This window comes from Myiozetetes cayanensis, unplaced genomic scaffold, assembly GCF_022539395.1.
Source record: "Myiozetetes cayanensis isolate MyiCay16 unplaced genomic scaffold, myiCay2020 scf1, whole genome shotgun sequence".
In the NCBI taxonomy this organism is placed as follows: Eukaryota; Metazoa; Chordata; class Aves; order Passeriformes; family Tyrannidae; genus Myiozetetes; species Myiozetetes cayanensis.
Window position 1 is genome coordinate 65,599,433 of NW_026086604.1, and position 26,018 is coordinate 65,625,450.

Below are 26,018 nucleotides of genomic sequence, written 5' to 3' on the forward strand. Positions count from 1 at the left end.
CCATGACAAAAAGTTTGCATAGAAGATCATTCTACAGCTTGATCCTGGTGTTTCTTATAGGCCAAAATGTATTGCATGCACTGAAAGACTAGTCAAGTACTTTCTTTAAGAGAAAAAAAAGTCTTGCCTTAAAAGAAACTATTACCAGTTTCTGGATGTATGATTAATCCAAAAAGCTAAACTTCTGCTACTGGAAGAAAAGGGAGCAGTTTGTGAGGGATGTTTACTGCTTTTAGAGAGGGTGTTCTGGAGGGAAAATAGCTGTTTAGATTTGAGCATTTAATCTTAATTGCTGGTAGCAGAGGAACTTCAGAAATCTTGATGCCTGAGTTTTATTTATCATATTTTTGTAGGGATGAGACATCAAGCTCTATTTTTTTGCTTATTTTGTTGAAATTATAGTAATATTTTAAGGACACAGTTACTGAAGGTCTGTCATATTGCTTTGTTTCTGGGACTAGTCCCTTCTGAAGTTTTGAACAAGGTGATAGTTCATAAGAATGTTCTTATGGACATGGCTAAACATGGGAGAAGGACTGTTCTTAACTTTATTCCCTCCAGAGTGAAAACATTGCACACATAGAGAAAAGGAAATTTAAAAGTAATTGATAAATTGAAATTTTAAATACTTTACAGGGGAGATGAAGGTAGGTAGATTTTTGTATGCAGTACTGACCATGACTTTCTATAATGTAAGTTTTCATTTTATGTTAGTTCTTGACTGGCCTCAGTTGTACTTTTGAAATCTTTCTTCCTCCTGTCAGAATTTTACCATTCTGTTACTGTAATTACATTCAAGAACCACTGTCACAGCCCATACTAATTCATTCAGCTTTAAAGTGGTTAGAACTACTTTAAAGGCTTATCAGTACTACACCTGAAATCTGCAGAGAAACATGTTGATTTGTGTGACTTGCTCATCAGATGATTAGAGAAATGCTGTATGCTCTCTTCATGTATATAGTGGAAGCCATATACAAACATTTCCATGATACTAGTTCTTTTAAATTAGTGGCTTTGGAAAGCTGCACTGTAAAGAGATGCTAGAGATGCAGTCAGCTAAACGATCTCTGTGCTCAACCCCGTAAGCCCTGCAAAATGTTCAGCCATGTACACTTGGTTTGTACTAATAAACATTTTTACATTTGAGTCTCTGTTAATATACAAAATAAGAATTAACGTGCTTTGAGTTTCTCTGGAGACAAATGTTTAAGATGTATCAACCTCTTATGCACTTTTAGCACAGTTCAGCTTTCAAGATGTGTCAGAACTTATTTCTGTGGGTTTTAGTGACAGTCCAACAATGCACAGAAAAAAAAATTAGGAGGCAATTGGGACTCATTCATCCGGAGCAGTGGTAAGGAATGGTAATCACCCTCAGGTCAGCCCTGCCTCCTGAGATTTACAAAACAGCCACTAAGAGTTCATGCCGAGCTTTTTCCCCCTTCTCCAGTGTCACACTTATTCTTGTATGAGGTACTTAAAAGTGCCTTATGCTTTGCACTGTTGTAGTACAACTCCTGTGTGCTTTGAGTGTATAACATGATATATTCCGTAGCTGTGCCATAAAACAATTTTGCCTTTTTTACAGATTGCAAATCTGCAAGTTATTGCAGAAGTCTGTTTCTGTGACTGTCAATTTCATTCTCCCTCAATTCTTTGTTCTTCCTTTGACATTCATCATAGCACAATAGGTCTGTGCAATGCAAGTAATTTTGAGTCTCTAGGCGTATGGTAGTCAGTTATGGCTGTTCTATCCTGAATAATTTGTTCCTCAGCTAAGTTGAGATTTGTTGGTGTTACAGATATTGATTTACGTATAGCTGATTCTGGGAGCGTTTTTTAGGTGTTACAGTCATAATTTAGTAGAAACAAATGTGAGCCGGAAAACACTAGAGAAAGCACAGTTGAAAAATTATTTTGATCATGTTTTAAACTCCTGATAAAGAAATTATCTGTAAGTTACATTACTGTAACTTAGGAGGCAATTCATTGTGTTCAGCTAGTCAAATCATTTCTGTATTTTCTTGGTAGAGAAATGTTATGTCCAAGAACACTTATGCATTTGTTTTTGAATATGAGTCACATCTTCTCCATAATAATAATTTGCCTATCCCATCTGGTTTTTGTATAAGCATTCTACCTTCTCTTCATTCTTGTGTTTTCCATAATGAAGAAATAAAGAGGAGAAAGAACTTTCTGTGCTATCAAGTGAAGCACTTGGAAATGTAGAAGGGCCTGTTGGGGAGTGTAGAATAAGCAGCAGAGGAAACTAGCTGAGAAAGTAGGAAAACAGTAGAAAAGAAATGAGGAAATGTCTCTTAAGTCTCTTCATGAAAAGAAAAGGCTGAACTACATAACTGACAGTTTTCATGGTTTTGATCATTCTTTGCAGACTTCTTGAAAAGACCTCTGGAGAGTTATGTGAAAAAATTAAAAGTACCTGTTCATGTGATTCGAATGGAACAGCGTTCTGGATTGATTAGAGCAAGATTAAAGGGGGCTGCTGCATCTAAAGGCCAGGTCATCACCTTCTTAGATGCTCATTGTGAATGTACAGTAGGCTGGCTTGAACCTCTGCTGGCAAGGATCAAAGCTGACAGGTAATTATCCATCTATTCGCCCATGTTGGGTTTCTTTGGTTGTTAAGAGTATTACAAGTATCCTACAAGCAAATATCTGCTTTCTGAAGGGCTGAATAAATTCTCATTGGTGTAAGGATAAAAAGCTAATACAGTTAAACTTCTTTAAAAGTAAAACTCTGTTTCAAGTGAAGTCTATATTGGAATGCATGGAATAATGTGTTAAATAGCAGGAATAATGTGTTAAATAGCAGGAGTCCTGAGCATGAATGGAGTTGAGAAAGCAAGGGAATCTGAGGTTATTAATCTGCAGCCTGGCCTATTCTTTCATGAATTCAGGTAGATATTCTTGAGGAAGAGATGGATCTCATATAACACCAACATTGTGAGCAAGAACTGTTAGGTTTACTGTTTGCAGGTTCTCATTGCAATTTCTTTATTTTGTAATGGTTTTGATTATGGAAATATGTGCTGTGTCTTGGTCTTCTGGGATGTATTTTTTACAGATGGAATAAATCATGTTCATCTACACCCATAATAGTGTGTTAGAAATTGTATTGGGGGAACAGTGAGACAATGGTCTGCTTTTTAAAACAATCATATATCTGAGCAGTAGCTGTAGTTACACCCTAGTCTATTAGAAGACAGCATATTAAATAGAATAGATATTAAGTATGGTGTTACAGATCTCTATTTTGTCCTTATGTTTATAGATAAAAATCACTTTTAGAATTTGATGTTACAAAATATAGCATTACATGATGAATAAGCTACAAAGAATGAAGAACCTTTGTTCAGCACAGTGCTAAGTACTAAACTTTAAATTATCATTAATACACCTTTAGTGAGACTAAAGTATATATTGTTATAATTTGTCCAAATGTCTCAAACTTAAGTCCTTTAAATTCAGTTGAAACCAACTCCAGAATTTTTTTACAGAGCTTCCCATGAGAGGCCACTTTCTGTCAACTTTGATGCAGTAGTTATACTTTGTTAGCAATGACTATCACTTCTTAGTCCTGAGGGTGTTTTAAGAATACTTTCCCAGAGTTTATGTCCAAGTTTTGATTTCAAAACATGCAAGTTACTGTGACCATGCAGCTAAACCCAAGAACTTCTTGTTTTCTACCCAATCACTATGTAGCATTGAGAAAGCTGGGATCAATAATTCCATCTGTAGAGGAAGGAATATTTATTGCTGGTAGTGATGCAAATACAATTAAAAAAAAAGATCTGGCATTGCCAAAATTGTATCAGAAAAACACATTTTCCTGTGTAAGAATTAACTCTTATGACAGAATGTGAAAATGTTTCCTGGTAATAATTTGTTGAGTACTGTTGTTAAGAGATGGCAAATGAAAATTTAAACCATATGTGTTAAAAACGTTTAATAAAAAAAAAAACCAAACAACACCACAACAACAACAACAACAACAACAAAAACACCATCTTTTTTGACACTTTATTAATAGGTTTTGGTTCTTCCCTTTTACTAGGAGGACAGTAGTGTGTCCCATCATTGATGTAATCAGTGATGACACCTTCGAATATATGGCAGGTTCTGACATGACCTATGGTGGGTTCAACTGGAAGCTAAATTTTCGCTGGTACCCTGTTCCTCAGAGAGAGATGGATCGACGGAAAGGAGATCGAACCCTTCCTGTTAGGTAATGAGAAATTATTCATCTGGTTAAGATTTTCATATCCTTTCTAGGTTAAACTTGTGAGTACTTGAGGTTATTAAGTACTTGTTTAAACATTGTAGCAGGTTTTTTGTCTGGTTGAAGGAACAATATAAAAGTTTTTATGTGGATTGGTTGTGGCTAACTTTTGGTAGCAATAAAGGAAGGAATCAGCTTGTCACTTTGGAGATATTTCTAAGTTTCATATTAATTACTGCAGAATTACTAGTTTTAGCTAGTTTTTATAATGATTTAACAAAGGTTTTAACAAAGGTTATTTTTATTTTTTAATTGAACCTTTTATTGTAACAAAGTAAAGAGTATTTTGAAAAGCTACATTGATTTTTGGCATGTATGTATATATTTGTGTATGAGCATTCATTTATACTTGGATGTCATGTAGGTTTATGACAAAGGTAAAGATAACCTGTACCTTTTAACAGTTGCAAACATACATTTTCTGCCCTTGCTGTTCTGAAAAGTGGGCCATATTTACTTCACATAAAGTTGAAGATATGGCCTTTACTGGTTTGTTTGTCTTTAAATCAAGAAATTGAGAGGTCTTCTCAGGATATGTCTAATTGTACTAGTCCCCTCCCCCAGTTTCCTTTTCAGGAGGGGTAAAAGATATATAAATTTTTAGTTAGATTGTGACCTAGCTTATATATTATATATATTTCAGAAAAGCCAAAAGTGTTTCAGGAAAATATCTAGTGATATAAAATCATTTATACTAAAAGTGTAAATAATTGAACTACAAAGTTATATCATCAAAGAACTTTGAAATACAAAGTTATGTCATCAAAGATAATTTCCTTATTGTGTATTTGTTGTCTAAAAAAGATTAAATTTGAGAGATATTTCTAAAGTTCTGAGAAACTACTAGCACTGTTTCAATTTTTCTACCAGTAACAAATTTGAAAGGAAAATCTGGATGTAGCCCTGATTGCATAATTTTTTTTTTTTATGAAGCAATAATAGTGAAAGCAAACAGGCTACTTTATAGCTTCCCATAACTTTTTCAAGCACAGTAGCCAGAATTATGATTGTCCTGTGTGAAACTGGTTTGTTTTTTATGAGTTACCAGCATTGGAGGCAAAAGTCTTTCTCAGGAATGGAGGCAGCATTCTAGGACCTGTTTCTCTATCCAGACTCCAGTCTGAAGTGGGAAAATAAGAACTGTCACTAACTGTTTCCATCTCTGGAAAATTTTGAGCTACCAAATACATCAATGAGAACTGAGTTTGAATTGAAGCTTACTGAGAAGGCATATGTTAGGATCTTGGGAAATAAACATGTATTTTGTAAGTGTAAGTGTGAAATGTATTTAGGTATATGTTTTCATAGTAACTGGTGCACTTTTTTTTCCTCTCTCCCAGGACACCTACAATGGCAGGAGGTCTTTTTTCAATAGACAGAGATTACTTTCAGGAAATTGGAACATATGATGCTGGAATGGATATTTGGGGTGGAGAAAACTTAGAAATTTCCTTCAGGGTAGGTAAAACTCTGCAGTGTCTTGTTACCCAGGACAGTGCATGATTGAGTTCTGTAAAATGCAGATCTGCTGCCTGCATCAGTGCCCTCTTCTGCTGCAGTTAGCACTTCCCTCTCCTCCAGTGGACATAAGGAAAGATTTTATCTGTCAGTCAAAAATGCATGGTAGAGCTTTGTGATTAAAATATTGAGATGATCATTCTGAAGAATAAATTTGTGTGTATTAAAAGGAGTTCAGTTAGAAAAGCTAAGGGGGGAACTTCAGTTAATGCTGATTCATCAGTGCAGTTTAGTGTGTCAGTGAAATGTGAGCACCTCTGTTACGAACCTGCTCTTCTTACTCCTTAATGACTTAATGATTGCACGCGTTCTTTGAAATGTGGACCTAATCACTGTTTGTTCCTGCCATATAGCACCATTTCCTTTGGCTTTACTTATCAGCTCAGAGTATATAGGGAGAAGTATTTATGAAGTACTTCAGCTTTCCGAATCTCCCATTTTTCAAGGTCCAAAACAAAACTGAAAATATTTTCAGAAACTTTCCATGAGAAGTGTATGGTTTTTTTTGCATGGAGATTCTGTTTTATAATGTACTTTTTTGGACACCTGTTAGTTCCTGTGATTCATGCGAGCCTTTTCCTTCCTTTGCGGTCAGCTCACCCGGTTGTCTAAAATAACCTCTTGCTGATGCGTCATTGCTGTGAGGGCTGAAGTACTTTCTTATGCTGCCTTGCTCAGGCTTGTGAGCATCTTTAGCTGTTAGGCAGGAAAAAATGTGTAGTTCTCTTCCATGCAGTATGTATTTGTTCTAGACCTCAACTAATGTTGTTTTCTCAACTTGAACAGAAGAACGTAATTAATATTTTTAAACTCTCTTTTGAAAACTTGTAACTGTGCAATAATTGTTCTATCACTTCCAGATCTGGCAGTGTGGTGGTACTTTGGAAATTGTGACTTGTTCACATGTTGGGCATGTATTCAGAAAAGCAACACCGTACACTTTTCCAGGAGGTACAGGGCAGATAATCAATAAAAATAACAGGCGGCTTGCAGAAGTCTGGATGGATGAATTCAAAAACTTTTTTTACATCATCTCCCCAGGTAAGCAGGTCTTTGGTTATGAGAAATACTTATTAAGAATTTAAATGTTGTTACTACTGGGAAATAACGTGAGCTATTTATATAAAAATGTTATTACTTTGAAGTTCTTAAGACAGAACTCACATAAGATGTACAAAAAGGAAGGTCTTAATTGAAAAATAGTTTTGTTAGTCAGATGATGTGCCCTGAAGGTTTGGTTTGGTTGGTTGGTTATTGTTGTTGTTTTTTCTTTTTTTTTTAAATATCATGATTTATGAATGAGCTTCCTGTGAAATAGAATTAAAGCTCAGGGGAACGTCAAAGAGCTCAACTGTAGTGCTGAAAACTAGCCATCCAAATACATATCATAATGTGCTGAAATTTGGCCTCTGGCTTCTGTGTTGTAGGCATTCCAGGTTGAATAGATCAGATGTGATTTTAGTGAAACCCATTAGCAGGAGTGGCAAAGGTTAACATCATCTGTGCTGCTAGAATTTGCACTTAACCAAGAGGATAGGGACAAGTTGCTGATATACTTGATGATATTTATTGTGTTTCTTAACAAAACAAGAGGATATAAAATATAAGAGCAAATTTCCTATGAACTGAAACTTTCTGAAAGAAATAAAAAGAAAAGAAAGGAAGCCTATGTAATATTGAATTATTACTTTCTACTACAGGATATTTTTGTTGTTGTATAAAAAGACAAACAAACTTTGGATGGCAATAGACAACCTTTCTAAATACATAAGACGTCAGAGATGTTTGACTTTAAATACTAAGTGATAGTTCTGTATGCCACATCTGCTTTTCCAAAGAGATTTCTTTAAAACCAATATTTTCTTGTGAGATGCTTATTAAACTTGCATTAGTATTGAAATTTAAAAGCTGTAATGCGATGTATTATGAGTCTGAAGAGTGTCAAATTTTAGATTATGGGTTTTAAGAATGCTTATGAGAGCAACTGACTGTGGATTTAGGGTGGGTTTTTGTCTTAAAAGAATGCATTACTCAAATGAGACTGTAAGATTTATAATTAAAAATATCTTGCTACTACTCAAAGCTTTTGAGGTGAAATCACAAGGTAACATCTTATGGTTACTGCTCTGTTTTGTAATTAATGCAGCATTATGAATACAAAAATGACCTGTATAGTTATTCAGGAAAGTTGTATGTGAATAGCTGCCATCATTTTTGATTAAGATTGCTTTTATGCATCCATGTCAAACTAGATTTTAAAATGTACAAAATAGCTGGAACAACTACAAAAATAACCTAAATCTTTAAAAAGTGTAAATTAGTGATAAGCCATGACAAGGCTCTGTTATTTTATATATAATCTCTATAGTCCTTCCATATCATGTGGTAAGCATAATCCACAAGAGGAGTTTTAATTTTATAGGATTTATTTTTTTGATAGGACTGTCATAGCTTTGCAGTATTGTAGAATACGCATTCATTGTCTAAAGACAGTGTCAAAAATTCTGAAATGGTGAAAGTAACTTAAGCCATTATCTGTAACTGCACTGTATATTTCATTTCCTCTCAAGAGTTACATGTCTGCATAGTTTGTATGCTAACAGCCTGGAATGATTGTTGCATAGGGATGTCTTCTTGCCAGGCTCCTCTTAGTGTCTGCACCTGCTGACTGTCACATGATCTCATTTGGGTACCCATGTCAGTACAGATAGTGCACTGAGTGTTAATGCTAGAATTTCCAAGTGTTTCGAGAATAGGATTACATAGTATCTGAATAAGATGGGTTATTCTGAAAATGATTTGTTGCCTGAGGCTGTGAGGAGAATGGTTAGTACTGTGGGTCATTCATTAGCTATGATGAATACCTATTGTTCAGAGAATGAGCACACAAATGTACTCAGCACCACTCGTGCCTCTCTGCCCCCAAATCCACGTCAGTTGTGAGAGCCAGCATATATTAACTAACAGGGATTACTATTTTAGGAAGTTCACAAACACCTTATTCTTGTTATTCTGGTATCTCCAATCTTAGCTGAGCATTGCAGACCCTGATTTTACCCATTGACAACAAACAGCATCAGTCAAAGTTTCAGTAAGTTTCTCTGGCCATTAGTTGTTTAGGAAGTCAGTGAATCTCTGCTACATTGGCTCATTTAGCCATACTCTGCTTTTTTGAGATATCTTTCTAAGATAGAAATATAAATATATAGTTCTTGCAGAATGCTGGCTTAATAATCCTCAGGCAGGGTACTGTGTGCAGCCTGTGAAACTGTTTGCTAGTACGACATGTTCTTTCAGTATTACTGCGACAGGGTCACACGTTCTCGCAAGGACCAAAGTGAGGATTCTTAGCTAATGCTGGTTTGCAAGCCTGGGTGCAGATGAGCAATGAAAACAGGCAATCATTGCCTCTGAGCACCCAGGTTTTTTCTCATTAGTTGATATGGGTGAGAAAATTGGATTTTGAATGAGATAATATACTGACAAGCATCATTGAGACTAGCTAACAAGACACTTGTTTCTTCCTTTATATACTTTCTCTTCTGTTCTCCTAAGATAGTGAATCACAGAGGGATTCATCCAGGAAAGCAAACCTAAGATTCTCAGGTAGCTTTTCCACTTCATGTAAGCTGTGTTGTCTGGAATAAAAAGGCTTGCTGCTTGAATGATAGGAACTCAAGGGACTTTTTACTATTGACGTAATGTAGTTAAATGCAGAGCTACCCTCTTGAAAAGTAAGCCTGTAATCTTTTTCTTTTAGACATATAGCCTAGTAGAAACTTAAATTTGTCTGTTTTAAGCTTGCATGCATTTTAGAAGCCATCTCTCTGCTTAGGAGTGTCTAGGTACAGCTGGAGGTTAGGCAGGAACGTGTTGCAGCAGCTGTGCTCAGCCAAAATCAAGCCTGTCTCATTGCACCAACAGCTATTCTCCCCGGCAGTAATTGCTCTAGCTGCAGTCCTTTCTCATTAGGCGATAGTTTTACTTGCAGTCATGTGTTACAGCAGGACCCTGTTTCCCAGACTATTCCCTCTTTGGCTTCCAGCAAACAAATCCAGCCATTTGCAGGTGAATAGTCTGATTCCTGGCTCCAGTCGTTCTATTCTGTGGACTCTGCCACTTCTTTATTTCTAGTGCTGGTCTTTCATCACTTTCTCCAGGCTAAAATATTAGGACTGGATTGTGCAAGGTGAGGCTTCATGAGATGGTTATGTCAGTCTCACAGGTTGCTATGGGGAGAGTGCCTTGCTTTTCATGGCAGGTGTCCTGGTTTGACAGGCAATAGGGCTTCACCTCCCCTCACTTGCTGATCGTTCATCTGCATCAACTGATTCTGTGACTTGCTGAACTTGCCAGGATTATTTGTTCTGTGGGCTGGCTCCCCATGGGTTAAGTTAGCACCTGTGCCAGCACAGGAGGAACTGCAGGAATCTGAGGCTGAGCAAGGGAAAGCTGCCCCTTTCTGCAGCAGCAGCTGCAAGGCATTAGGCTGGCTTACCACAGCTGCCTACCCCTAACCTTCTCCTAACTAATTAATGATAAAAACTGACAGAGAATTTGTTGATATCCTTAATCTAAAGGTGAAGCATGGATACTTGCAGATTCTCTGGCTTTGCCATGCTGCATGAGTCTGGGTTCCAGCCCCTACATGCACCCCATATTCCTTGTCCAGTGTGCATCCTTGTCATTCAGCAGCCTCTTGCATCCCAGCTGGTGAGCTGAAGACATCCCCAAAAGCAGCTCCAGTGAGCTTAAGTAGAGCTTTGTCTAGCTTCTATGGAAATTAATTTTATTGTTGACCAAAAGTTTCCCTAGAAGCTATCTTCTTTGCCCTGGGGCTAAGCAGGCATGCAGAAGGCCTGAAAAGACAGCATTATGGCATTACCTGAGCAAGAGTCACCTATACAGAGACATGGGTGTGTTATCATGAAAACTGGATCAGCAGGCCTCATATCTAATCACTGTGTGCACTAGTCTCTAGACAAGCATGGTAAGCATGGTTCAGTATGTACAGACTGAGATGGATAATATTATTTATGGTTGATAGGGAGGACAGAGAAGGAACTGACTCCACATCTTGCAGTGTAGCTAAGCCCATGTTTCAAGTACATACCAAGTGATTCCCTGTGTTTTTTTATTCAGCTACTATTCCCTATCAGCATGAATTGAGAATGCAAAGAATGTATCTATTCAAATTGGATTTAAATTATTATTGCTTATCAAGTTTCATAATACTAAATAAAAACAGGTTATATGATTTTTATCAGAAGACTAGGTTTAGATGAAACAGTTTCCATACTGTGCTTTTGAAAATGATTGAGCAATTTATAATCATGATGAAAACATCAGGGGTTGCTGGGTTTTTTTCGAAAGCAGTTTAGCATAAATATATTGCCACACATTGAACCTTGGGCAAGCAAATCTTCAGCTGTTGAAATTTTGAGGATGGCAGAATTGTTGCAACACAGCTAATTGGAAGTTTAAATATATGGTGCCCAAGCCAATTGAACTGAAGTATTCCTCTCATAGACATCATTACATGTGTGTTGTTTTTTTTATGAGGAAGGAGCGTTATAAATTACTTAATGCCCCATGCCTGGAAGTGTTCAAGGTCAGGTGGAATGGGGCTCTGAGCAGCCTAGTTCAGTGGAAGGTGTCCCTACCCACACCAGAGCGCTTGGAATGAGATGATCTTTAAGATCCATTCCAACACAAACCACTCTGTGATTATATGATTTTTTCCTATTTTTTTTTTTTTTAATGAACCAAAGATTTGAAAGAACAAGTGGACATGGACTGTCTTCCTCATGATGCACATACCTGTAGAGTCTTGCCTAATTTTCTCCTGGGAGGAAGATTTGAGTTAATTCATGTTTTGTCATTTGTTTTTTGGTTTGTGTTTTTAGACAAGCTTTTGGAAAAAAAAGTCTAAAACCACTAGAAGATCATATGTCACTGTTGTGTGTGTAGATAGATAGCAGTTTTACTGGTCTGTGGAGGAATAATGCACTTAATTTTTGGTATGCCTTATACTTTGCTGCAGTTTTCCTTGTTTTCTTCCATTCTTTTTTGTCCCCAAAAAAAACCAACCTCCTCATAAGTAACTGCCACTGCACAGGATAGAAATACTCAAGCTATTTTTGAGTACTATAGGGAATGTACCAGAAATCTTGGAAACTGAGTGATTCAGCCTTATTAGAGGACACGCCTAAGGCAAATATACCTGTTCTGCTCTTCAGTCCATCTGCTAACCTGATGCTAACTGCAATCTATATGACAACGTATGGTCTGCTGCAGACCTGACTTCAGAGACAATTTTTAAAAAATCTCTCAGAATAAAAATGGTTAAATGGAATACACTGCAGCAGAGAAAAAAATCAGCTGGCATTTTCTATGTGGTGGCATTTAAAACTGCTTTAAGAAACAGCATGCTTGTACGCTATTAAGTCTGACTTTACATTTAATTATTTATGGTTGTGACTTTAATTCTTATTTCTCTTCGGTGATGTGATATAGCCTTAACAGTGTTGTTTTCTGGAGGTCAGTGTAGCAAACTGAATAAGTTTTGTGTTGCAAGGTTGTGAGGGTGGCATAATAACTATTTCATCCATCAGCTCCTTTTCCATCACTGAAAAATGAAGAATCCCATACTTATCTGTGGTTGGAATCTTTCTGTTCTTACTTGCATTATCTTTTGAGAGAGTGCTGCTTTTGATGTAGAACAAATATTTACTTTCATGAAGATAGGACAGCTTTCTGGGGTAGTTTTTTTTTTTCAAATTTGTCTTATGTATTTTGGGTTTAGGGATTTCTTTTGTGACTTGAATGCCCAGACTGAAATTTTCTGAAATTCTATAAAAACAGGCTTTCCTTTGCATTCATTGCCTGATCAGTATAGTTTTCCAGTATCTTTAAAAAAAAGTCTTCAACTAGAAAAAAAAAAAAAAAGGCCTGGACATTTTCTTTCTGGAATACTGAAATTACTAATGTTTTTATTGATATTTAGATACTTACAGACATTTAGCTGAAATTATCCAATTATCTGTCTCAATTGAGTAGAAAGACACCATCTGCTGGCAAGTTGATTTAATACACAGTATATCAGCTTAGAAATGTCTCAAATTGTGTTTCCGGAGGTCAACAGTTTAAGAGGTAACTCAGAGTCCTCTGAGTGGAGGGATTTCTGAAAAATATATGCACCTGGAGGTCTGTAGTGTGGTGGCCAGCTGAGCCATATTTGTGGTCTGTTAGGGGAATTTAAATTGCTATGACTTTTTTTGTTCCTTTTTTTGGTTTGGGTTTTTGTTTGGTTTGGGTTTTTGTGTATTGCATTTGACCTGTGAGATATGGAGTATGGGGTGGAAAATAGGAGAAGGACATAACGCTTGCAAACTAAAAATTATCCTACTCTTATTATTTGAAATATTAATTACAATAGTGCTTAATTCTGGTGAAGCACAAATATCTACTGTTCATGAGTACCTTCCTCAACCCATCTGCAGAAGGGACTTGCACAAATTATTTTTCAGAAGGAATTAAAGTAACCATTAAGGAGTGAGGAGATAAGAGGAAGAAGGAGCACTATGATAGATGAGGAGCAAAGGAATAAAAAGGCAAGCAAAATACCACAAGAAAATTATAACAGTCGTAATGGTGAACATACTTCCTGCGAATGCTGTGGTTGTATTGAACAAATACTGAATTATTAAAGGTTTAAGTTCCCTGTATGAAGGCTGCTTTCTACCTGCTTTTTTGTGCAGTTAGATAGATGATGAAAGGTCCAGCAGGTGGTATCTGGCTTACAGAAATAAATTAAAATTAAATTCTCCATGCTCCCCAGAAAGAGACTGCTGTGTTAGGCTGCATAGATATGCACCCCAGTTACTACTGGGGGTAGAATGGCAGAAGTGACTATAAAGGTTTCAGCCTTTCTCCTCTGTTAACTTAGTAACCAGCTGCTTTCAAATTGTTCCACAAGCCAGAGGTAAGAAATTGTCATGTAGAGCCCAAATGTAGTGATTCTATCTTTTGTATAATTAACTGGAAAAAGAAGTCACAGGTCTTAATGGATATGTCCTCTCTGAGTGTAAACAGCATAATGCAAAACTTACTTGTATAGAGGTGGCTTCTAAAAGATAAAGTCTTTCATGGAAGTAGTATATCATACTGATGATTTTTTTGTTTTAAGTGGTATTATATAACATTTATTAGCAACCACTGAATAAAACTTTATTTGTTTCTACAGGAGTTACTAAAGTTGATTATGGGGACATATCATCACGACTTGGACTAAGACGCAAGCTCCAATGCAAGCCTTTCTCCTGGTACCTGGAAAATGTTTATCCTGATTCCCAAATTCCACGCCATTACTTTTCTCTGGGAGAGGTAAGATTTTATCCTTCATATTTATCTTCCTTATATAAAGTACTTTGGGCAGTAAGCTGTTTGTATTTTAAACTGAGTGGTACAAGCACGTTAGCACCAGCAAAGTTCAAGTATCTTGCACCCGTGTTCTGTCACCTATAAAATGATAAATCTTTCCTTTTTTTTTAGCACAGTACAAAATGTCACGTAGAAAAGCTTTAGAAATATTCCTTCAGAATGATGCCTCAGCCTTGCTGGGCATTTCTGGTTTTTTCTTTAGCATTTTTAAGTGACTGTAGAGGTAGTACAGATGATGCTGTCCTAAGTAAGTAGGCGTCTACCTTCCCATGCAAGTCATGTTGAGCTAAACATTGAGCCAGTTGTAGGGTGATTTTTTTTCTGTTTGGTTTAAAACACTTTTAGCAAAATAGAGCAGGTGCTCATGCTGCTGCATGACTATCAGAAGACTTGATATTCATACTTACTTACTATAAAGTAATACAGGGATTAATACATATGAAAATTTTGGGCTGGAGACTCAATTGTGTCTATTCTATTGTAGCTGAATCTTTAAGCAAAACGTGTTCCAATATGGAATCCCCCAAAGAAAGCAAAGAAACAAGTATGGTTCTGTAACCTAGTAGCTTGAACATTTACTTGGGACCTTGAGTCTTGGACAATGGAGTCTCATTGTAGTGCGGTTTCTTTATTTCACATAACCTCTGGTGTGTAGCAGAGAGAACTGTGCCATTGTGGTTTGATGTAGACCTAGTTCTTTTCTAAAAATATCAACCTTTGATGACGTGCTCTTTTTCACTCATAGATAAGAAACGTGGAGACAAATCAATGTCTGGATAACATGGCAAGAAAAGAAAATGAGAAAGTTGGAATCTTTAACTGCCATGGAATGGGTGGAAATCAGGTGACAGTTTTTAAAAATAATTATTTTAATGTATTGAATCATTTGGAACACCACTTCTCATTGGGACAGTTCTTCAGTATTTTCAGTACTTATCATCAAAATACACTTAAGTTATAAAGTTTAGGAAACCCTCATTAAAGAAGATGCCTGTAAGAGGAAATGCATGAGATTTGTACTTGTAGGTTCTTGAGGCCTGATTGCTGTATGTTTCAGAGCAAAGTTAAAGTCAAAAACAAAGTCAGGAGAGGAGGAGACTGCTATAAGCTAGACTTCACCTCCTGTAGGTTCTCTGGAACTGCCTTCTGGTTAGACCTTCTGACTGGTATAGTTACTTAAAAAAAACAACATGCCTGGGCCTGAAATGGTGTTTTAATACATATTTTTCTGGCTGTCACTTGTGAGATTTGTTTTACATCTATTTTTTTGTTTCGCTTTGTTAATTATTCTTGATGAATTGTTTTCCAATGTACAAAGATTACATGTGTTTGGGGATTCTCCTGTTCCTACACAGAAAGAACTCTGCAATTTTAAAAAAAAAAAGTCTATTTTGATTGAAGAGCTTGTTCACATGGTGTTTGTATTTGTTCCCTAAAAAAAAAATACATCTTTCTATACACGCTAAAGGAAACAGAATAGAAAAGAAAAAAAATAGTGGGTATTAATGAAATAGTGTGTAAATGTTCCCCCTTTCCCTCACTCTAGGAATCTTTGGTTGAAGGGTTTTTTGAGTTCCTCTCATTCTTTTCCTGTCTAGGTTTTCTCATATACTGCCAATAAAGAAATTCGAACAGATGATTTGTGTTTAGATGTATCTAAACTTAATGGTCCAGTAACGATGCTCAAGTGCCACCACTTAAAAGGAAATCAGCTTTGGGAGTATGATCCAGTGGTAAGTCTTATAATGACTTGTGACAGAAAAATGAGACAATTGGGCTTTTACACAAGCCTACAAAGCAACATAATCCAGTGTGGGACCACTATTTGACAGTCAAAACAGGAAACAAAGTCAAGATTATGTTCCCTCTGTTATTAATTCACCATGTAGTCATTCAATGGACATGTGCATTGATTTAATTACCTGATGAGTTTTGAGGCAGCTTTTAGAAGAATATTTTGAATGTGCATTTGAAGACTCTGGAGAAAAAATATAATCTTTTATTGTAGTGTTGTATTAGAATGAGAACAAAAATAGAAAAGTATTCCAGGTATCCATTGGACCAGTAAAAGGTAGCACTAACGAAGTTGTGACAAATTCAGCACCTGGTGTCTTTCCTTGCACAAAGTTAAAAGGAAACTTTTCTAATTAAAAAAGAAAAAGAGCATCACAAACTTACAAAGGTGATTTTACATTTCTAATCATGGTACATTTAAAAAATAGATGCTTAAAACAGCTTTATTTTAATAATTCTCTTTCTTGTACATAATGTCAAAATTGACTTTGAATTTCATACGTTGAACTACCAGATCTAGAAATCATTGTCCATTGATCCAGTCATCACTAATTTGGTTTGCAGGCTCTAAAAACAATTTTGTGATTGAGTAATGCAGTCAAGAACTCTTAACTTCATAGCTAGCTAGAAAAAAGTAGTGCCCAAGCTTGTTAATTTAAAATCAGTTATTACAAAAGACAGTTGTGAGACAACTTGAGGATGAAGAATCTTGTCGGTGTATTTGTGATGACTTTTCTAAGGAGAGCTTTAAATATTTAACTACTAAAAAGTCATTTCACTAATTAAAAAAAAAAGAGGTGGGTACTTCTGACTAAATATACTTGCTACAGATTTTAATAGCTGAGGTGTTAACAAAACCTGCAGCCTCTAAGACTTAAAACAAATATGTATGAATGATGATTTTCTGATTAGGATAGCAGTTAGTGTGGAAGATGATGGATCTCTACTAGGATTTCTGTACATTGCTAGCAACTGTTGATAGGAGACTGAAGAACGCTGGAGACTGGTGGGATTAAATGTTAATTGAAGGGAATAAATGAGTCTCAGGAACTATTCATTGTTGGGTTTAATGTGGTTAGTTTACTTGATTTAAGTAAATAAGATGAGTAATATTGCTACTCACAGTGATTCACCAAAGAGAAAGTGCATTTTGTTATGTTTCTTAACTTATCAATGGTAAGAAAAATGCATCTTGAGACACCTAATGGCAATAGTCTTTCTTGCAATGACTGCCACAAACTTACCCTGTGTTGATCCTCAACCATAAATTTGGTTTTATGTGTTTTTTCTCTTTATTCTGTCAGTAGAAAATCTAGGCATAATCTTCATAACTTTACTGAAAGTTGCCTAATAAAGCAGAAAAATAAGTTAGAGAATACTTTAAAAGTATGCCCATATATTTGAGTGATTTTTTTTTATTATTTCTGCTTCTGTTCGACTCCGTTCTTCACTCTTCAGTGGCTGTATGAGTGCAGGAGATTGATGTGCTCAGGTTTTTGATTGTTTGTTGGGGTTTTTTTCCCTTTGCTGCACATAAGGCCAACCTGTTCTGCCATTTTTCAGTCAGCCCAGTGTTCTGGTTGTGCTGCTGAATGAGAGAAGAAATACTGATAATACTGCCTGCTGGTACAATAGACAAGTTGATGCACTGATAAGTATCTGTAGTAGAGTGGCAGGAAAAATGCAACCACCAAAGGTCTCTTCTCCATGAGGATAGTGCTGAGGTAGATGGAGTGGTGTATCAAAGATTGCATAGGTAAGATTAGTAGGTATTAGAAAAGATATATACTTATGTGAATTTGCACACACTTTATATAAAAGAACATATTTTTTTAAAAGACCATGGTGCTAAAAGAGCATAGTGTAAAATAAATTTCATGTCCCCAACTGAGGAAAGAAAGAAAAGTACTTGTGAATACATATTCAATGTGTTCATTCTAATCTGATAAAAGCTATTATTATAACTAATAATTGAAGTTGCATATATTACCAAACTTTAATTTCTAACTCATTGACGATCCCTAGCTGCACAGTCCTATTTAAAGAATGGTGGATGTTGCTTCATAAAGAACACCATTTAAAAGTTCAGACTGTTTCATTTTTTTCATGAAGCAATGTTTTTAGTACCTAAAATGTCAAATAGCATATTTGAGTGTTCTTTATGATTGGGATCTGGAATCAGTAACCATGGGGTCTTGTCTAATTCCTACTTGCCTATGGAAGAGTTTTGGTGGCAACTAGTAATTTTTTGATTACCTTATGCCTGGTGATTTTTTTTTAATGCTAATTTCTTTTTATTTTGTCTTCAAGAAATTAACCCTGTTGCATGTGAACAGTAACCAGTGCCTGGACAAAGCCACTGAAGAGGACAGCCAGGTACCCAGCATCAGAGACTGCACCGGCAGCCGCTCCCAGCAGTGGCTGCTCCGCAATGTCACCCTTCCAGAAATATTCTGAGAGGTTCTAAAGAAAAGCAAAGATTGACTGGGCTACCTCGGCTGATATTTTGGCTACACTGTTAAGTAGCAACAGAAGAAACTTCTGCTCAGCAGAATCCACAGTTCGTCAGCTGTTAGAACTCCTGCAGCTTCTCAGTATCTGTGAACCAGCCTTCCTGTATAAGGATGTGAAACTACCACACATACTAGTGAAACTGTGCCCACTGATGTTTACAAGATCGAAAGAGTTTCTTCCAGCAAATAATTTAGAGACCGTTTGGACAGTGGAAGCATAATCAATGAAATAGTCTCTTTGAAGAGCTACATATCGTTTTAGTTTGCTTGCACATCAGTAACCTCTGCTGAAAGTGCTGTTGTAACGAAGAAAGTTTCGAGAATTATTTTTTCCTGGTTAGCAGCAGTAACCAGACTACTAAATGTAGATCCACAAATAAATGAAAGAGAGAGCTGGAAACCAGATTCAGTAACATGAAATAAGAATTCTGTGGTTTAAAAACAAAAAGTAAACAGGGTTTAATGAAACTAAATCAGAACTATGAAAAGTACAATTTGTTATAGTGAAGTATCAAATTTATATGTAGATTTTATACCTCAGTGGGGGGAAATAACCCAGTCAAAAGGCAATTGTTTCTCTTTTACAATTGTGTGATAGTCCATAAATATTTTTTTTCTGGTGAGTCTAAAATTATTTTGGGTGCAAACAAAATGAGCATAAGAATAAACTTAGCTCTTGAATGTCAGATCAACTTTTTTTTTTTTTTTTAATTTTAATTTCTTGGCTGTTGGAATCGTATCTTTTTATTACTGTCTGAAAACTGGAGGTTAACATGCTGTCTAACTTTTTTTTTTCCAGACCTGCCGTTTCAGTTTATACTTGGGTCAGTCAGCTTATGGACTTTCATGGCCAAACAAAAGATTTAAGTACACTTAGAAATTAAGTTAACTTGGTGGAGTAAGCTTAGTGCCCAAGACTCCTACTACTGTACTACAGTTTTGTTTTCATAGCAATAAATCTTTTGTTCCTTGTTTGATTTCAGTCATCAGAAAGCCAGAAGAAAAGATACATGATTTGGGTAGCAGAATATTGGCAAAACTGAAGGTTTTCTGGAATCTTTTTTCACTTCATATTCAGATGTGCTTCATTGTCAAGTGCATATTTAGATTAGACTCTGAATTGTAATGTTGATCTGCTGCTTTTTTTCTAATAAAACCTAAAGAAAAATAGCAAAATCGGCATGGTTTTTAAAGTTAACATATCCAAAAGCAATATGACTATGTCATTACATTGGTCTGCATTTTTTAACTGAATTGTTTTGTTTTGTTAAAAAAAATCTGTGTGGGCTGATCTTGAAAATGAGCCATTGACCGCTCAGAGTATACATTGAATTTTCTTTTGGAAAGAAAAATGAGATTTGCTTAATGGAGAGGATATTTTTATGATAAATGTCACTGTTTGGCCAACTGTCCTGTAAAGCAAATTAAACCTAGACTCATGCAAAAGTTGTGTGGAATTATATTTGGCTGTTGTGGCCATTTTAGATTTGCTGTTCCTAGTTGCTGTAGTCAGTGTTATCTCCATTATTTCTGCAGCAGTACACAAGAATTTTCATACACAAAGCAGGGCAAATGTTAACAAATTGTAATATTGCATTGCTACTTTAAAAATACATAAGATGAGATGATACGGGATTAATATCACATCCAAAATATCTAACTATAAATCTAAAATATCTAACTAAATATCTAACTTTCATTGACCCCTCTGTTTGGGTAGCCCTGCAAATCTTATGAGGTCGAAGGGGACTTATGAAAGTAATTTATCAAAAATATATTGAAATGTGTCAAGATGACTTAAAAAAAAAAAAAAAGGCAAGGAAAATGTCTATCTTAGAGGTTATGTGAGAAGACTTATTCCTTTATTATGGTCAGTGAAGAGAACAGGGTGGGGGACAGTGTAATTGATGCATTTTCTTGCTCCTCAGATACTTTGTGGTCCCTCCAGCTTTTGTACTGTTTCTGAAGTACAGTTAGTGTTTGATAGTGCATATTAGCCACCAAAATGCTGTTTTCAGTTTTCTGCTGTGTACCAGTGAATGATGATGTGGGTCATGTTTTGTTGTTTTGGGGTTTTTTTTTTAGTTTATCTTAACAAGCTAGTACTTTTTTTTTGGGGTGGGGCAGGGCAGGGCAGGGTTGTGATGGTGCCTAAAAGTGGGGTATCTGTTACTTCAGAAACAATTTCACAAACACAAAACACATCCCTTTAAAAAAATTGCCAGCAAAGATGCTCTATATCAGAGTTGGGTAAGCTTTCATGGAATGAGAAGCAGGAGCATCAGAAATGGAGTGCAAAAGTCCTGTAAGTTTTCAAAATTTCTTAATTTAATGTTTCAGATTTCATAAGCATAGGACATATCACGGAACACACAAAAAGAACACATTTTCACTTTATATTTCCAATTCTTATGATTACTACTCTGATATCCTGTTAACAAAACTGAAGTGCCATGGCTTGCAAGGTAACTAAACTTATAGGTAGGCTTCAGTTTTACTATGATTTTACCTTTCTTAGCTCAACAAGTCATTTTATATGTTGGTCACATAAAACTGCAGTAAAAATAATCACACAACTTAAAATGCATGTATCAAGTTGTCAGCTTCAGAAAGCTGAAGCAGCAATGTGATTTCCAGCCTATATGTTATCAGTTCTTATCTGCTGAATATGGGGAGGGGAAGCAGCAGACCAAAGAGTGGCTGCAGCCCTGAGGTGTTTGGCTCAAAACCCTGTAGCTCAGCCAGTCCCTTGGTCGGTAACTGGTGCTGGTTGAGGGGCAGTGGGTTGTGCTTACCTTGTCCATGTCTCCATGGCACGTGCTCAGCAGTTGAGCTGTGTTGGTGGACAGCACAGGGTTTCTGCAAAGGCTCCCTATCCCTGTAGCAATGTGCATTTCAAATAATCTGTTGTGTTAAGGACTTCTCAAACATGGACACAGAACAGCTTCCCACACACAGTTGTCTTAACAGCTTCTCTTGTCACAAATGTGGCTATCACCAGAGCTCCCTGCTGAAAGTGGGCTTCCTTAGGACTCTGTTTAGCTGTAATCTCCCAGGAGTGGTCCTCCACTTAAAGGCATAGTGCTTCTATATGTATATATATAACTATTTATAGTTTATATATATATATAGCACTATTCTATATATATACCGACTTTGAATAGGAGTATTAGTTGACTCTGTCAGTTACAGACACTCTTATTTCCTTTCCATCTAATCTGTTGTCTTGTACTGAAGTCTTCAGCTGGAATTTTTAGAACTTCTGTAGGTATTTTTATTTAACCTGTTCTGAAAAAAAAAAAAAAGGCTTTGTTTTTTCCTTACTATGTAACACACCTTTGTTATGTGATGTATGAATAAGTTCTAACAGAAATCCCACTCTGTTCTTCAGTGCTTCAGAACTTACGGCTGTTCAGATCAGAGGTAGGAGAGGGGAAAAAAAAAAAAAAAAGACCACTGTTGTCTTATTTGACATTGACAGCAAATACATGCAGAGTAAGTGGAAAAAAAACCCAGTAGTTGCATTTTGAAGAGAATTGGTAAACTCTCTTTTTGACCTTTGTCTGTCCTGTGCTCAGTGTATTTAGCATAAATTTCCTATGCATTCTGTAAAGGCAGTGTTCTGTTCTCCTTTTCTTCTCGTTTGCCTTTGTGAAGACATTTATTGAGAAACACCAGTGCCTTTTAAATGAGTTAAAGTCTATTACATAATATGGTACAAACTTTAGATAACTACACTGTGCCATGTCTGATTAGGTCATCTTCAGTCTTTTCAGATACTGAAAGTTGCAAAACAGTTATCTGTGTGTACATACAACTATGACTGTTATTGTCTCAGTCAGTTTATTTTATCAGTATTAAATTAAGTTGTATTTCAGTGGCTTTATTTTTATAGTGGTTTTATATAAAAGGGCTTAGCAGTCGCTTTTCATTTTGTTACAACAATGGTCCTCATCAGAGGTACATGCACTGTAAGAAAAAGAGCGAATCTCTGTTTCAAGTTATTAGTAAAACTAAGACAATCTTTCTAATTCTTGCTCTAATTTTTCAAGTAATGTAAAGCATTCAGAGAGATGGGCAAAATCCTGGCAAATTTATTCTGCTGTATTTCCCCTTCAAGGTAAGTAAGGAGGTGCAAATGTGCTTCAGAAGATTGACTGAGAAATAGTAACTCAAAGCTTTCCTTCACTGTATTTAACTATTCCTCCATGCTTTTAAAGGAAGAAATATGGAAAAGCATAAGTGTTACAGAGCAGGTTTTGATAGCTTTAGGAGCCTTGCGTCTAATCTGAATTTAGTCATAAATAGTAGAGATTTAGGGTAAGACAGGAATATGCAAAGTTAAAAACTTGCACAATGTCAGAGTGCTGTTTGCTCCCAGGTCCGCGAGAACATTTCTTAGAGTTGCCTTAAAGCAAATAGTTCTCACATTTGCGTCTTACTCTAAACACTAATAATTGAGAATTGTTCAGTTAAGCATAGTTGTGATATGTGACAGTTGTACACATTGTGTACAGTCCTTTTTTCTGTAATAAGATTTTAATGCAGAAAACAAAATTGACCCATAACAAATAGATTATTTAAAGACTAGAAATAATGATGTTGAGATGAAAACTAATTCACTGCATTGTTCACTTGTTTTCCTTTTGAATCTTCGATAATGTTTTTGTAGCATTCTGCTTGCATTTCATGCAGTGTCAACTGATCCTTACCATTTAGCTATATGATGCTACTCTGTAACAGAGTCAAACTCTGAGATGAAAACAAACTGCTGTTTCTGACAATAAACCAAGTAATTGTCACAGCACTGGTTCAGGGCATAGATAGTAATCTGCCTCTGAAACAACCGTCATGGGTTTCCTTGCCTCTGAAGGTACGAGTAAGACACACAGAAGAACTTCCTTTCATTCAGTTTTAAATACATCTTCTTTCTTTCTTTTGGTAGATGAATGTCATTAGGAGTTCTCTTATAACCTTGATGTTGTTCATGCTTTGTATTTTTCAGAAAACCTTTTTGGCTTCACCTCTTGTTAAGTCCTGTCTTATTTTTATCACCTTTCCTGAGTGTTTTTTCTTTTATTTTCAAATATTGGATTATGGTGTTTATGATAGTGATGAGGTCATCTATACTGCCATTAGAGATGTGCATTCTTTTTGTATTATCTATTATGCATTCTAATAGTGCATTAAGTAAATGTTTTCAGGAACATTTAGCTTATAATACAGGACTGTAGAAGTGACTCTTTGTTCCATTTTGCATTAAGTCAAATTTATAGATTTTTTCTTTCTTTGAGTGTTTGCTGTTTAATCACCTGGCTTTGGTTGTTTTGCTATCTTAAGTAACTTGGGACTTCTTTCTCAGTACTTAATGATACTGATTCAGTCACAAGTTTTGGACATTCCCACTTCTGCTTTTCTCTTGGGTTGGAACACACCTCTGCAGGTCATCTGGTCCAAACTTTGCAAAAGCAGGGCTGACTTCAAAGTTAGATCAAGTTGCTCAGGGCCTTGGCCAGTCAGCTTCTCAGTGTCTTAAAGGATACAAACTTCTGGCCAACCTGTTTGTGTCTGACACCTCTCGTGGTGAAGAGTGCCCTACCTGCCCCCCCCCAACACCTAATCAGAATTTCCTTTCCTGCAACTTGTCTGTGCCTTTCACTGTGCATTTCAAAGTTAATCATAAATCTTTACTTGGCAGATACCACTATGTCATTTCCCTGTTTCTGGGAATATAACCAGTTGGCCATGTACAGTTTATATACTGAAAGTGAACTGCTAATAGAATGGAGGTTAAACCAGTGTTTTAAGAGACTTCACCACTGCTTCCTCTAAATTCTAGAAATACGCCTTTCCTACAAACTTAACTTTGGCAAAGAGAGGCACCTATCCTGTGAAGTGGTCCAAGAAAAGCTGTTCGGTCCATGTCCAGCCCACAGGAAGTGGGAGAGAAGCCCAGCCTTTATTGCTGTGGCCACTTCAGTATTGGAAATATTCAGACCAAAGAATCTGAGAATAAGTTTTGTAGTTGCCTTGGCTGCACGATGAGGAGATATGGATTGTTTCAGAGCAGAAACCTTACTTCAAGTTCAGTGAAAACAGGAAGAATTTTCTAGCTGCTGTTTCCTGTCCTGGTTTCGATGTACAGGAATTCATTAATCAGGGTATCTGAGTCTCTAATGGATCTTTTTGGTCTGAAAATGTTTTCAGGTAGCTAACCAGATTAGCCAAATGGCATCTTCAGATCTATGGCACATAGATAGACACAGCTCAAGTGACCAATTCTGTTGGGAAGTGTTCTAGGATCCCGGGTTATAACAGCTGTCACTATAGATGATCACTGTAATATGGTAAGTGATGGCTTGTTGCATGCCAGTGACCCTTTGCTTTCACTTTCCCCTGTACTCTTGAGTCAGGGAAGTGGTGGGAGTGGAATGTGTCATTTCCATTACCCCAGAGTAAAGCACCTCTCCACGTGTGAAATGATGAACGAAATGTATGCTTGAGGCAGTGAAATCAAGTTGCATGTATAATTCCATTTAAATGTGGCTGTACTTATATGGTGAATGAGCTGGAAACAAATCGCTACCCCCAAAATCCTCTCACACATTCCCAGATGCTGAAAACCACAGGAACCAGCTCTGCACTACCCAGACTTAAGGCCTGTTTGAGTGTAGTAGGTCTCAGAATTACCCTTTGTAGTCAAAGCCAATCATTATTCTGATCTGACCTGTGTGTTTTGTGACCTTGAATGTCAATTACTGAAAGAAAAAGCAGAGAATTATTCAGTTGCAGATTGTGCATATGTGCATATTTATGTGAAGTAGTTTAGACAAACCACATTAAACCACTTCAGTTAGAACTGAAGCTTAACCCCGCAACAGGCTGTTTTACTCCTGTGTTATCTGTTGTAGGCATGCTTAGCCCTGCCTCTCCTGTTTGGTACATATATTAGTCACTGCCATCTCAGACGTGCTCAGTTGGGTCCCAGGTGTGATGAAACGCTGCATTGTTCTTGTTCGTTTTCAAGGCTTTGGACTGCCAGGAGGCATTGTGTGCCATGTCCACTTTGTGTTGTACTTTTGCCTTGGAAAGTGCATTTCAACCCTATGCAACAGTGCTGAAATATGTCTCAAAGGAAATTGTATCTTCTGAGTCATGGCTTTTGTAGAAACCTGACCCGTAAGGTCTGTTTTCTTCTGGCTACAGATTTGCCAGGGTCTAGGTCTCCTGAATGTGTCAAGATCAGTCTCCTAAGACATGCTTTGTTCCTCTGACACTTCAGTCCAATTGGATCAATAATCTTCCAGCCTTATGAATGCTTCATTTGAGTATAATCCATTTACTTTGTTAGTTCCCGCAGTCAGATATATAACAGATGTTGGAGTGATCTTAAATGATAACTGGCATCGTTAAAAGAAATTGTTTTCTTCAGATTCCCAAAAATCCCA

General features: G+C 36.5%; 1 protein-coding gene across 4 annotated transcripts in view; it reads left to right on the plus strand.

Annotated features, from left to right (window-relative positions):
* The window catches only part of GALNT1 (polypeptide N-acetylgalactosaminyltransferase 1), a 112,659-nt gene extending 92,643 nt beyond the window's left edge, over positions 1-20,016 (plus strand). For all 4 annotated transcript variants that reach the window (XM_050307406.1, XM_050307424.1, XM_050307397.1 and 1 more), the window contains exons 6-13: positions 2,396-2,603; positions 4,079-4,249; positions 5,644-5,761; positions 6,682-6,862; positions 14,067-14,206; positions 15,009-15,107; positions 15,862-15,996; positions 18,368-20,016. In XM_050307406.1, the coding sequence (XP_050163363.1) occupies positions 2,396-2,603; positions 4,079-4,249; positions 5,644-5,761; positions 6,682-6,862; positions 14,067-14,206; positions 15,009-15,107; positions 15,862-15,996; positions 18,368-18,514 (1,199 nt within the window). In that variant the 3' untranslated portion in view covers positions 18,515-20,016. The remainder of the gene's footprint in view (positions 1-2,395; positions 2,604-4,078; positions 4,250-5,643; positions 5,762-6,681; positions 6,863-14,066; positions 14,207-15,008; positions 15,108-15,861; positions 15,997-18,367) is intronic.
* The last annotated feature ends 6,002 nt before the right edge of the window (positions 20,017-26,018 follow it).